Raw genomic sequence first — 13,275 nt, forward strand, 5'->3', positions numbered from 1 at the left:
AAGTATATGTATGAAAAATTTAACAATTTTTGTTTAAAACTGTTACAAATGGTTTTAGACCATAATTTGTTAGTTAATTTTGTAACAAAAATAATGAGAATTGAAAAATGTTTCACTTTGAGCACAAAAGTTTAAAAAAAACGTATATTAATAAAATTAATAAATAATTTAATCATTTTTCGAAGCAAATTACGATAAACTTAGCTGATGCAAGTACAATGGAATTGTATACGGTCCGGTCCTCCTCCACGATTCTCATAAAAATGGGTGACTAAAAATTGTTTTGTTTCAGTCGATTTCAAGCAATAAGAACTGCATATCATATAGGTGAACGATATGATTTGTAAAAATAGTTTGTTTATAAATATTGACCAAAATAGTTATATTAATATATATGTTCGCCCATTATAATAGATTTTGTTTTTTATCACAGTAAAGGGGTGCCATGTAAATTTTATTTAAAAGAAATGTATGAAAATTATTAACTCTGCTTATGAAAAATTTGATGGCCCTGAAAAGGGCCTTTTGGAACGTTGTTGCTGCTATGAAGCGGGCGATCAGACATTTACTTTGAGCTGGTGTACTTGGTAACGGCTTTGGTGCCTTCACTTACGGCGTGCTTAGCCAATTCACCGGGCAGAAGTAGGCGGACTGCCGTTTGGATTTCGCGACTCGTTATTGTCGATCGTTTATTATAGTGGGCCAAACGGGAAGCTTCAGCAGCAATGCGCTCGAAAATGTCATTCACAAAACTGTTCATGATGCTCATTGCCTTCGATGAAATGCCTGTATCAGGATGAACCTGCTTCAGAACTTTGTATATGTAGATGGCATAACTCTCCTTCCTCTTGCGCTTCTTCTTCTTGTCGTTCTTGGTTATATTTTTCTGGGCTTTACCAGCCTTTTTCGCTGCCTTTCCACTGGTCTTTGGCGGCATTTTTCACTTCAGATTAATTTAATTCACTTGAGTTAAAATAACACAACACTTCACAGTTGCTTTAGCAATATTTTTCTACCACTGAATTGCTACATATTTGTATATTTTTGTTTAACATCGCCTTCAGGTTTAACTTATAAGAAGCCGTCCAACCCTTAGCAGAGCGTATATGATGCTTAAAAAAGTATAAATATAAAGGCCTAACACTTGGTCGGACATCAACATTTGTGTGTGAGCCAGTGAGAAGTGTATTTGTGAAATAAAAAAAAAAAAATAGAAAATGTCTGGTCGTGGTAAAGGTGGTAAAGTAAAGGGAAAGGCAAAGTCGCGTTCGAATCGAGCTGGCCTTCAATTCCCAGTTGGCCGTATCCACCGCCTGCTTCGCAAGGGTAACTATGCTGAACGTGTTGGTGCCGGCGCTCCTGTTTACCTGGCTGCTGTTATGGAATATTTAGCCGCTGAAGTTCTGGAGTTGGCTGGCAATGCAGCACGCGATAATAAAAAGACGCGCATAATTCCACGTCACCTGCAACTGGCTATTCGTAATGACGAGGAGTTAAACAAGCTCCTCTCGGGCGTAACCATTGCTCAGGGTGGTGTTCTACCTAACATCCAGGCGGTGCTTTTACCTAAAAAGACCGAAAAGAAGGCTTAAATTGGCGGCAACCTTTAATAAATAAAAACAATACTGTATATAAAACCAACCGTCCTTTTCAGGACGACCAATTTAATTCAGAAGAGATTTTAATTCATCATCATACAACGTGAATTTGAATAAAGTATAAATATGAAGGCTTAGCATTTGGTCGGGCAGCATGTCATGAACCGTAGAATATACTACTTGTATGTATATAATGCGTATTATATATTTTTAATTCGAAAGTATTTTTTATCCCTTTTGAATTTGGTCAATACGTATAATAATTACTTGAGTGCAAGTATTTATACTCGAATTTTTAACACTGCCAACGTTTGCCATATTTTACTCCTAAATTATGAAAATATAAATGGATGGAATGTAAGCTGTACAATATGTTTGTTTTTTTAAATATGCGTATGTAAAATAAAAGTATGAGTTGAATATTTTTCTCTTTTAAAAAAATATGTTGTGGTCCTGAAAAGGTTCAATATATTATGAAAATATAAATGAAGAGTATCGATTGTACAGCTTTTTGTAAAATAAAAGTATGATTTGAATATTTTTCTCTTTTAAAAATATATGTTGTGGTCCTGAAAAGGACCGATTGTTTTCTTTATTTGCACATTTGGGCAAATGTAACTTCTTAACCGCCGAAACCGTAAAGGGTGCGGCCTTGTCTTTTTAATGCATATACAACATCCATAGCTGTGACTGTTTTCCTTTTGGCATGTTCCGTATAGGTGACAGCATCACGAATAACATTCTCCAAAAACACCTTGAGCACACCACGGGTCTCTTCATAAATTAAGCCAGAGATGCGTTTTACACCGCCACGTCGAGCCAAACGACGGATAGCTGGCTTTGTGATACCCTGAATGTTATCACGCAATACTTTGCTTTGTTGCGGCCACATACGCTCGTCGGATAATCTTCCTATCTCTCTTTCGCACATCTCGTTCAAACAACCACCAATCGCATTGTGCGGCCAAATTTCTATATAAAGAAGGCGCAAAGCAAGCAATACGAATATTGTGTTTTCATCAGTGACAGTGTATACAGTGTAGTAGATTAGTACGGAATAAATACTTGTATAATGGCTCGCACCAAGCAAACTGCCCGAAAATCGACCGGTGGCAAAGCGCCTCGCAAGCAGCTGGCTACCAAAGCTGCTCGTAAAAGTGCACCAGCCACCGGTGGTGTAAAAAAGCCACATCGTTATCGCCCCGGTACAGTTGCACTTCGTGAGATCCGCCGCTACCAAAAAAGCACTGAGCTATTGATTCGCAAACTGCCATTCCAGCGTTTGGTTCGTGAGATAGCTCAGGACTTTAAAACTGATTTGCGATTCCAAAGTTCAGCGGTAATGGCATTACAGGAAGCTAGCGAAGCCTATCTGGTTGGTCTTTTTGAAGATACAAATTTGTGCGCAATTCATGCCAAGCGTGTTACAATCATGCCCAAGGACATTCAATTGGCCAGACGTATTCGTGGTGAACGTGCATAAGTTGAAATTTCAGCGCTTCATTTTCCAAATTATAAAATCAATAATCGGTCCTTTTCAGGACCACAAATAGCTAACAAAGAGATTAACTATTGCTTGGTATACAGCATTTTTCGTTTTATATTATGATTATTTACATTTATTCCATTATTTACACAAATGCCTGGCATTTCACATAACAATGCAAATATATAAATATGAAGTCATATACTTGTATATGTATTTTTCATTCATCAAGTAAATTAAATCATGCTATTGCGATTATCATTTTCTCAATTAAAAGAAATATACATTGAGAAAATCGATTGTTTTTTCTGAATGCGAAACACACGTTATATAGTATAAGATTTAATGGTTATTACTGGTATTCAAACAAATAAATAAAATATGATTTTCCCAAAAAAATGTCAAATTTGTTATTTATTTAATAAATTTTTTACTTAAATAAATACTTGTATATTGTTATATTTTTCAAAATACAAAATAAAGCACTTGAATTAAATAGAGCAATGGATTTTCCTGCTATTTAGACAAACATGCGAAACTACTTATAACATAACAAAACACGTTTTAAAACTCGGAATTTATTATTTATTTAATAACTAACTCTTTCTAGTTTTGTTAATACATTTGTTAGTACTTGTAAGTTATCAAACTCCATTTTTTTATGACTCCTTGGAAATTCGTTAACAACTTATAATGGGTCCAGAAATGATAATATAAAATCTTAAATACTTAACAAATTATTAAAGCAAGTTTAACTTCTTTTGAATGAATGCTAAAATAAATTGGACTTTTAAAACTATATTCTTAAACTATATTTGGTAATTTGTTTGAATGCTATATGCTACTCCGATGGTCGTTTTATGCAAGGTAGGGCTACTTTGAAAGCATTCAATAAATATATTTTTTTGCATTTTAATAAATCATTCGTTTAGATTTGTATACAAAATTGTTTAAATTTTGTTTAAAACCCGTTACAAATGATTTTATAGCATAATTTCTTATAATAAATTCATTTTGTAAGCAAAATTATTGACCATTAAAGAATAATGTTTCACTTTGAGTGCCATTTAAAAATGAACTCACAAAAGTATCTACACAAACTTAAGTTTATTAAACTCTGTCAAGCTTATAGATATTATTAAATTGCATTTCAAATGATTTTTTTTACATCTAATCATTTTTCGAAGCAAATTACCTTTTAGATTGCCATAAACTTAGCTGTCGAGAACGACCAATGCCACATTCATTTGTATACCGCCCTCCTCCACGATTCTCATAAAAATGGGTGACTAAAAATTCGTAAAATTTCTGAAAGCAAACCGTTTTATAATTTTACAAGTGTGAAAGTGAAGTTAAAAGAAATGTCTGATTCTATCGTAGCTGTTACATCGGCCGCCTCTCCGATTGCCATTGCACAAGCGGAGAAAAAGGTCAATGTCAAGAAGGCAACTGCCGCCAAATCGAAAAAAGCTACAGCTCCACCATCACATCCGCCAACCCAGCAAATGGTCGACGCGTCAATCAAGAATTTGAAGGAGCGCTGTGGGTCATCACTTTTGGCAATTAAAAAGTACATTAGTGCCACATATAAATGCGATGCCCAGAAATTGGCACCGTTCATTAAGAAATATTTGAAGTCAGCTGTTGCAAATGGAAAACTCATCCAAACAAAAGGCAAAGGCGCATCTGGTTCGTTTAAATTATCTGCGGCCGCTAAAAAAGAGCCAAAGCCAAAAGTCAGTTCCGTCGAGAAAAATAAGAAAAAAGTTGCACCATCTGGAGCAGCTAAAAAGAAGTCGAGCGGCGTCGCCAAGAAGGCCTCTGCAGCCGGTGACAAGAAATCTAAAGTTAAAAAATCTGCTGCCACTAAAAAGACTGCCGAGAAAAAGACAAAGGAGAAGGCAAAGGCAAAAGACGCAAAGAAAAGTGGTACAGTTAAGGCAAAATCAACTACATCGAAGCCTAAATCGAGTGCTGTAAAACCAAAAACTCCAAAGGCCAAAACTACTACTACTAGTGCCAAGCCAAAGAAGACAGCATCGGCACCGAAAAAAACCAAAGGCTGCAGCTTCCGCCAAAAAGGCAATGACAGCAGTAGTCAAGAAATGAATGCATATGTGAAATTTTGTATATGCAAATATAAAAATTCATTTGAAACAAAGCCCTTTTCAGGGCTACAAACAACTAAGAAAGAGAAAAAATAATTTTCAAATGTGATTTAAATGGTTTCAAATAATCTTATCTTTTTCTAATTTTGTTAATATATTTGTTATTACTTCTAGGTGTACAAGTATATGTATGAAAAATTTAACAATTTTTGTTTAAAACTGTTACAAATGGTTTTAGACCATAATTTGTTAGTTAATTTTGTAACAAAAATAATGAGAATTGAAAAATGTTTCACTTTGAGCACAAAAGTTTAAAAAAAACGTATATTAATAAAATTAATAAATAATTTAATCATTTTTCGAAGCAAATTACGATAAACTTAGCTGATGCAAGTACAATGGAATTGTATACGGTCCGGTCCTCCTCCACGATTCTCATAAAAATGGGTGACTAAAAATTGTTTTGTTTCAGTCGATTTCAAGCAATAAGAACTGCATATCATATAGGTGAACGATATGATTTGTAAAAATAGTTTGTTTATAAATATTGACCAAAATAGTTATATTAATATATATGTTCGCCCATTATAATAGATTTTGTTTTTTATCACAGTAAAGGGGTGCCATGTAAATTTTATTTAAAAGAAGTGTATGAAAATTATTAACTCTGCTTATGAAAAATTTGATGGCCCTGAAAAGGGCCTTTTGGAATGTTGTTGCTGCTATGAAGCGGGCGATCAGACATTTACTTTGAGCTGGTGTACTTGGTAACGGCTTTGGTGCCTTCACTTACGGCGTGCTTAGCCAATTCACCGGGCAGAAGTAGGCGGACTGCCGTTTGGATTTCGCGACTCGTTATTGTCGATCGTTTATTATAGTGGGCCAAACGGGAAGCTTCAGCAGCAATGCGCTCGAAAATGTCATTCACAAAACTGTTCATGATGCTCATTGCCTTCGATGAAATGCCTGTATCAGGATGAACCTGCTTCAGAACTTTGTATATGTAGATGGCATAACTCTCCTTCCTCTTGCGCTTCTTCTTCTTGTCGTTCTTGGTTATATTTTTCTGGGCTTTACCAGCCTTTTTCGCTGCCTTTCCACTGGTCTTTGGCGGCATTTTTCACTTCAGATTAATTTAATTCACTTGAGTTAAAATAACACAACACTTCACAGTTGCTTTAGCAATATTTTTCTACCACTGAATTGCTACATATTTGTATATTTTTGTTTAACATCGCCTTCAGGTTTAACTTATAAGAAGCCGTCCAACCCTTAGGAGAGCGTATATGATGCTTAAAAAAGGATAAATATAAAGGCCTAACACTTGGTCGGACATCAACATTTGTGTGGGAGCCAGTGAGCCAATGAGAAGTGTATTTGTGAAATAAAAAAAATAAAAAAAAATAGAAAATGTCTGGTCGTGGTAAAGGTGGTAAAGTAAAGGGAAAGGCAAAGTCGCGTTCGAATCGAGTTGGCCTTCAATTCCCAGTTGGCCGTATCCACCGCCTGCTTCGCAAGGGTAACTATGCTGAACGTGTTGGTGCCGGCGCTCCTGTTTACCTGGCTGCTGTTATGGAATATTTAGCCGCTGAAGTTCTGGAGTTGGCTGGCAATGCAGCACGCGATAATAAAAAGACGCGCATAATTCCACGTCACCTGCAACTGGCTATTCGTAATGACGAGGAGTTAAACAAGCTCCTCTCGGGCGTAACCATTGCTCAGGGTGGTGTTCTACCTAACATCCAGGCGGTGCTTTTACCTAAAAAGACCGAAAAGAAGGCTTAAATTGGCGGCAACCTTTAATAAATAAAAACAATACTGTATATAAAACCAACCGTCCTTTTCAGGACGACCAATTTAATTCAGAAGAGATTTTAATTCATCATCATACAACGTGAATTTGAATAAAGTATAAATATGAAGGCTTAGCATTTGGTCGGGCAGCATGTCATGAACCGTAGAATATACTACTTGTATGTATATAATGCGTATTATATATTTTTAATTCGAAAGTATTTTTTATCCCTTTTGAATTTGGTCAATACGTATAATAATTACTTGAGTGCAAGTATTTATACTCGAATTTTTAACACTGCCAACGTTTGCCATATTTTACTCCTAAATTATGAAAATATAAATGGATGGAATGTAAGCTGTACAATATGTTTGTTTTTTTAAATATGCGTATGTAAAATAAAAGTATGAGTTGAATATTTTTCTCTTTTAAAAAAATATGTTGTGGTCCTGAAAAGGTTCAATATATTATGAAAATATAAATGAAGAGTATCGATTGTACAGCTTTTTGTAAAATAAAAGTATGATTTGAATATTTTTCTCTTTTAAAAATATATGTTGTGGTCCTGAAAAGGACCGATTGTTTTCTTTATTTGCACATTTGGGCAAATGTAACTTCTTAACCGCCGAAACCGTAAAGGGTGCGGCCTTGTCTTTTTAATGCATATACAACATCCATAGCTGTGACTGTTTTCCTTTTGGCATGTTCCGTATAGGTGACAGCATCACGAATAACATTCTCCAAAAACACCTTGAGCACACCACGGGTCTCTTCATAAATTAAGCCAGAGATGCGTTTTACACACCGCCACGTCGAGCCAAACGACGGATAGCTGGCTTTGTGATACCCTGAATGTTATCACGCAATACTTTGCTTTGTTGCGGCCACATACGCTCGTATTTATACAAAAAAAAAAAACACGAAAACACGAGCGAGTCGGATAATCTTCCTATCTCTCTTTCGCACATCTCGTTCAAACAACCACCAATCGCATTGTGCGGCCAAATTTCTATATAAAGAAGGCGCAAAGCAAGCAATACGAATATTGTGTTTTCATCAGTGACAGTGTATACAGTGTAGTAGATTAGTACGGAATAAATACTTGTATAATGGCTCGCACCAAGCAAACTGCCCGAAAATCGACCGGTGGCAAAGCGCCCTCGCAAGCAGCTGGCTACCAAAGCTGCTCGTAAAAGTGCACCAGCCACCGGTGGTGTAAAAAAGCCACATCGTTATCGCCCCGGTACAGTTGCACTTCGTGAGATCCGCCGCTACCAAGAAAAGCACTGAGCTATTGATTCGCAAACTGCCATTCCAGCGTTTGGTTCGTGAGATAGCTCAGGACTTTAAAACTGATTTGCGATTCCAAAGTTCAGCGGTAATGGCATTACAGGAAGCTAGCGAAGCCTATCTGGTTGGTCTTTTTGAAGATACAAATTTGTGCGCAATTCATGCCAAGCGTGTTACAATCATGCCCAAGGACATTCAATTGGCCAGACGTATTCGTGGTGAACGTGCATAAGTTGAAATTTCAGCGCTTCATTTTCCAAATTATAAAATCAATAATCGGTCCTTTTCAGGGACCACAAATAGCTAACAAAGAGATTAACTATTGCTTGGTATACAGCATTTTTTCGTTTTATATTATGATTATTTACATTTATTCCATTATTTACACAAATGCCTGGCATTTCACATAACAATGCAAATATATAAATATGAAGTCATATACTTGTATATGTATTTTTCATTCATCAAGTAAATTAAATCATGCTATTGCGATTATCATTTTCTCAATTAAAGAAATATACATTGAGAAAATCGATTGTTTTTTCTGAATGCGAAACACACGTTATATAGTATAAGATTTAATGGTTATTACTGGTATTCAAACAAATAAATAAAATATGATTTTCCCAAAAAAATGTCAAATTTGTTATTTATTTAATAAATTTTTACTTAAATAATACTTGTATATTGTTATATTTTTCAAAATACAAAATAAAGCACTTGAATTAAATAGAGCAATGGATTTTCCTGCTATTTAGACAAACATGCGAAACTACTTATAAATAACAAAACACGTTTAAAACTCGGAATTTATTATTTATTTAATAACTAACTCTTTCTAGTTTTGTTAATACATTTGTTAGTACTTGTAAGTTATCAAACTCCATTTTTTTATGACTCCTTGGAAATTCGTTAACAACTTATAATGGGTCCAGAAATGATAATATAAAATCTTAAATACTTAACAAATTATTAAAGCAAGTTTAACTTCTTTTGAATGAATGCTAAAATAAATTGGACTTTTAAAACTATATTCTTAAACTATATTTGGTAATTTGTTTGAATGCTATATGCTACTCCGATGGTCGTTTTATGCAAGGTAGGGGCTACTTTGAAAGCATTCAATAAATACATTTTTTTTGCATTTTAATAAATCATTCGTTTAGATTTGTATACAAAATTGTTTAAATTTTGTTTAAAACCCGTTACAAATGATTTTATAGCATAATTTCTTATAATAAATTCATTTTGTAAGCAAAATTATTGACCATTAAAGAATAATGTTTCACTTTGAGTGCCATTTAAAAATGAACTCACAAAAGTATCTACACAAACTTAAGTTTATTAAACTCTGTCAAGCTTATAGATATTATTAAATTGCATTTCAAATGATTTTTTTTACATCTAATCATTTTTCGAAGCAAATTACCTTTTAGATTGCCATAAACTTAGCTGTCGAGAACGACCAATGCCACATTCATTTGTATACCGCCCTCCTCCACGATTCTCATAAAAATGGGTGACTAAAAATTCGTAAAATTTCTGAAAGCAAACCGTTTTATAATTTTACAAGTGTTGAAAGTGAAGTTAAAAAGAAATGTCTGATTCTATCGTAGCTGTTACATCGGCCGCCTCTCTCCGATTGCCATTGCACAAGCGGAGAAAAAGGTCACTGTCAAGAAGGCAACTGCCGCCAAATCGAAAAAAGCTACAGCTCCACCATCACATCCGCCAACCCAGCAATGGTCGACGCGTCAATCAAGAATTTGAAGGAGCGCGGTGGGGTCATCACTTTTGGCAATTAAAAAGTACATTAGTGCCCACATATAAATGCGATGCCCAGAATTGGCCCCCCGTTCATTAAGAAATATTTGAAGTCAGCTGTTGCAAATGGAAAAACTCATCCAAACAAAAGGCAAGGCGCATCTGGTTCGTTTAAATTATCTGCGGCCGCTAAAAAGAGCCAAAGCCAAAAGTCAGTTCCGTCGAGAAAAATAAGAAAAAAGTTTGCACCATCTGGAGCAGCTAAAAAGAAGTCGAGCGGCGTCGCCAAGAAGGCCTCTGCAGCCGGTGACAAGAAATCTAAAGTTAAAAATCTGCTGCCACTAAAAAGACTGCCGAGAAAAAGACAAAGGAGAAGGCAAAGGCAAAAAGACGCAAAGAAAAGTGGTACAGTTAAGGCAAAATCAACTACATCGAAGCCTAAATCGTAGTGCTGTAAAACCAAAAACTCCAAAGGCCAAAACTATTACTACTAGTGCCAAGCCAAAGAAGACAGCATCGGCACCGAAAAAAACCAAAGGCTGCAGCTTCCGCCAAAAAGGCAATGACAGCAGTAGTCAAGAAATGAATGCATATGTGAAATTTGTATATGCAAATATAAAAATTCATTTGAAACAAAGCCCTTTTCAGGGCTACAAACAACTAAGAAAGAGAAAAATAATTTTCAAATGTGATTTAAATGGTTTCAAATAATCTTATCTTTTTCTAATTTTGTTAATATATTTGTTATTACTTCTAGGTGTACAAGTATATGTATGAAAATTTAACAATTTTTTGTTTAAAACTGTTACAAATGGTTTTAGACCATAATTTGTTAGTTAATTTTGTAACAAAAATAATGAGAATTGAAAATGTTTCACTTTGAGCACAAAAGTTTTAAAAAAAACGTATATTAATAAAATTAATAAATAATTTAATCATTTTTTCGAAGCAAATTACGATAAACTTAGCTGATGCAAAGTACAATGGGATTGTATACGGTCCGGTCCCTCCTCCACGATTCTCATAAAATGGTGACTAAAATTGTTTTGTTTCAGTCGATTTCAAGCAATAAGAACTGCATATCATATAGGTGAACGATATGATTGTTAAAAATAGTTTGTTTATAAATATTGACCAAAATAGTTATATTAATATATATGTTCGCCCATTATAATAGATTTTGTTTTTTATCACAGTAAAGGGGTGCCATGTTAAATTTTATTTAAAAGAAATGTATGAAAATTTATTAACTCTGCTTATGAAAAAATTTGATGGCCCTGAAAAGGGCCTTTTGGAACGTTGTTGCTGCTATGAAGCGGGCGATCAGACATTTACTTTGAGCTAGTGTGTACTTGGTAACGGCTTTGGTGCCTTCACTTACGGCGTGCTTAGCCAATTCACCGGGCCAGAAGTAGGCGGACTGCCGTTTGGATTCGCGACTCGTTATTGTCGATCGTTTATTATAGTGGGCCAAACGGGAAGCTTCAGCAGCAATGCGCTCGAAAATGTCATTCACAAAACTGTTCATGATGCTCATTGCCTTCGATGAAATGCCTGTATCAGGATGAACCTGCTTCAGAACTTTGTATATGTAGATGGCATAACTCTCCTTCCTCTTGCGCTTCTTCTTCTTGTCGTTCTTGGTTATATTTTTCTGGGCTTTACCAGCCTTTTTCGCTGCCTTTCCACTGGTCTTTGGCGGCATTTTTCACTTCAGATTAATTTAATTCACTTGAGTTAAAATAACACAACACTTCACAGTTGCTTTAGCAATATTTTTCTACCACTGAATTGCTACATATTTGTATATTTTTGTTTAACATCGCCTTCAGGTTTAACTTATAAGAAGCCGTCCAACCCTTAGCAGAGCGTATATGATGCTTAAAAAAGTATAAATATAAAGGCCTAACACTTGGTCGGACATCAACATTTGTGTGTGAGCCAGTGAGAAGTGTATTTGTGAAATAAAAAAAAAAAAATAGAAAATGTCTGGTCGTGGTAAAGGTGGTAAAGTAAAGGGAAAGGCAAAGTCGCGTTCGAATCGAGCTGGCCTTCAATTCCCAGTTGGCCGTATCCACCGCTTCGCAAGGGTAACTAGCTGAACGGTTATGGTGCGTGTTGGTGCCGCTCCTGTTTACCTGGCTGCTGTTATGGAATATTTAGCCGCTGAAGTTCTGGAGTTGGCTGGCAATGCAGCACGCGATAATAAAAAGACGCGCATAATTCCACGTCACCTGCAACTGGCTATTCGTAATGACGAGGAGTTAAACAAGCTCCTCTCGGGCGTAACCATTGCTCAGGGTGGTGTTCTACCTAACATCCAGGCGGTGCTTTTACCTAAAAAGACCGAAAAGAAGGCTTAAATTGGCGGCAACCTTTAATAAATAAAAACAATACTGTATATAAAACCAACCGTCCTTTTCAGGACGACCATTAATTCAGAAGAGATTTTATCATCATCATACAACGTGAATTTGAATAAAGTATAAATATGAAAGGCTTAGCATTTGGTCGGGCAGCATGTCATGAACCGTAGAATATACTACTTGTATGTATATAATGCGTATTATATATTTTTAATTCGAAAGTTTTTTTATCCCTTTTGAATTTGGTCAATACGTATAATAATACTTGAGTGCAAGTATTTATACTCGAATTTTTAACACTGCCAACGTTTGCCATATTTTACTCCTAAATTATGAAAATATAATGGATGGAATGTAAGCTGTACAATATGTTTGTTTTTTTAAATATGCGTATGTAAAATAAAAGTATGAGTTGAATATTTTTCTCTTTTAAAAAAAATATGTTGTGGTCCTGAAAAGGTTCAATATTTATGAAAATATAAATGAAGAGTATCGATTGTACAGCTTTTTGTAAAATAAAAGTATGATTTTGAATATTTTTCTCTTTTAAAAATATATGTTGTGGTCCTGAAAGGACGATTGTTTTCTTTATTTGCACATTTGGGCAAATGTAACTTCTTAACCGCCGAAACCGTAAAGGGTGCGGCCTTGTCTTTTTAATGCATATACAACATCCATAGCTGTGACTGTTTTCTTTTGGCATGTTCCGTATAGGTGACAGCATCACGAATAACATTCTCCAAAAACACCTTGAGCACACCACGGGTCTCTTCATAAATTAAGCCAGAGATGCGTTTTACACCGCCCCGTCGAGCCAAACGACGGATAGCTGGCTTTGTGATACCCTGAATGTTATCACGCAATACTT

At 35.3% G+C, this 13,275-nt stretch overlaps 9 protein-coding genes and 3 pseudogenes across 9 annotated transcripts; 6 read left to right on the top strand and 6 right to left on the bottom strand.

Annotated features, from left to right (window-relative positions):
- Positions 1-510: 510 nt before the first annotated feature.
- Positions 511-1,004, bottom strand: LOC115630137 (histone H2B). The gene has a single exon (XM_030526745.1). The coding sequence runs from the start codon at positions 935-937 to the stop codon at positions 566-568; it is 372 nt and encodes a 123-aa protein (XP_030382605.1). The 5' UTR covers positions 938-1,004; the 3' UTR covers positions 511-565.
- A 202-nt stretch (positions 1,005-1,206) lies between these two features.
- LOC115630136 (histone H2A) lies at positions 1,207-1,663 on the top strand. The gene has a single exon (XM_030526744.1). It carries the CDS (start codon positions 1,218-1,220, stop codon positions 1,590-1,592), a length of 375 nt encoding a protein of 124 aa, XP_030382604.1. The 5' UTR covers positions 1,207-1,217; the 3' UTR covers positions 1,593-1,663.
- Positions 1,664-2,167: 504 nt separating this feature from the next.
- LOC115630121 (histone H4-like) lies at positions 2,168-2,529 on the bottom strand. Its single transcript, XM_030526732.1, has one exon. It carries the CDS (start codon positions 2,527-2,529, stop codon positions 2,221-2,223), a length of 309 nt encoding a protein of 102 aa, XP_030382592.1. The 3' UTR covers positions 2,168-2,220.
- Positions 2,530-2,639: 110 nt separating this feature from the next.
- On the top strand, positions 2,640-3,138 carry LOC115630134 (histone H3). The gene has a single exon (XM_030526742.1). The coding sequence runs from the start codon at positions 2,671-2,673 to the stop codon at positions 3,079-3,081; it is 411 nt and encodes a 136-aa protein (XP_030382602.1). The 5' UTR covers positions 2,640-2,670; the 3' UTR covers positions 3,082-3,138.
- A 1,307-nt stretch (positions 3,139-4,445) lies between these two features.
- On the top strand, positions 4,446-5,437 carry LOC115630122 (histone H1-like). Its single transcript, XM_030526734.1, has 2 exons — positions 4,446-5,245; positions 5,431-5,437. The coding sequence occupies exons 1-2, from the start codon at positions 4,446-4,448 to the stop codon at positions 5,435-5,437; spliced, it is 807 nt and encodes a 268-aa protein (XP_030382594.1).
- Positions 5,438-5,913: 476 nt separating this feature from the next.
- On the bottom strand, positions 5,914-6,377 carry LOC115630138 (histone H2B). The gene has a single exon (XM_030526746.1). It carries the CDS (start codon positions 6,307-6,309, stop codon positions 5,938-5,940), a length of 372 nt encoding a protein of 123 aa, XP_030382606.1. The 5' UTR covers positions 6,310-6,377; the 3' UTR covers positions 5,914-5,937.
- Positions 6,378-6,602: 225 nt separating this feature from the next.
- LOC115630123 (histone H2A-like) lies at positions 6,603-7,048 on the top strand. The gene has a single exon (XM_030526735.1). The coding sequence runs from the start codon at positions 6,603-6,605 to the stop codon at positions 6,975-6,977; it is 375 nt and encodes a 124-aa protein (XP_030382595.1). The 3' UTR covers positions 6,978-7,048.
- Positions 7,049-7,552: 504 nt separating this feature from the next.
- LOC115630124 lies at positions 7,553-7,877 on the bottom strand (annotated as a pseudogene).
- A 219-nt stretch (positions 7,878-8,096) lies between these two features.
- On the top strand, positions 8,097-8,568 carry LOC115630125 (histone H3.3). The gene is made up of 2 exons (XM_030526736.1): positions 8,097-8,176; positions 8,251-8,568. Exons 1-2 carry the CDS (start codon positions 8,097-8,099, stop codon positions 8,507-8,509), a joined length of 339 nt encoding a protein of 112 aa, XP_030382596.1. The 3' UTR covers positions 8,510-8,568.
- A 1,306-nt stretch (positions 8,569-9,874) lies between these two features.
- LOC115630126 lies at positions 9,875-10,490 on the top strand (annotated as a pseudogene).
- Positions 10,491-11,092: 602 nt separating this feature from the next.
- Positions 11,093-11,817, bottom strand: LOC115630127 (histone H2B-like). Its single transcript, XM_030526737.1, has 2 exons — positions 11,423-11,817; positions 11,093-11,116 (listed from the first exon to the last, which is right to left on the bottom strand). Exons 1-2 carry the CDS (start codon positions 11,744-11,746, stop codon positions 11,093-11,095), a joined length of 348 nt encoding a protein of 115 aa, XP_030382597.1. The 5' UTR covers positions 11,747-11,817.
- A 1,208-nt stretch (positions 11,818-13,025) lies between these two features.
- LOC115630128 lies at positions 13,026-13,270 on the bottom strand (annotated as a pseudogene).
- Between the last annotated feature and the right edge of the window lie 5 nt (positions 13,271-13,275).

This window comes from Scaptodrosophila lebanonensis, unplaced genomic scaffold (genome assembly GCF_003285725.1).
Source record: "Scaptodrosophila lebanonensis strain 11010-0011.00,11010-0021.00 unplaced genomic scaffold, SlebRS2 tig00000329-arrow-arrow-pilon, whole genome shotgun sequence".
NCBI lineage: Eukaryota > Metazoa > Arthropoda > Insecta > Diptera > Drosophilidae > Scaptodrosophila > Scaptodrosophila lebanonensis.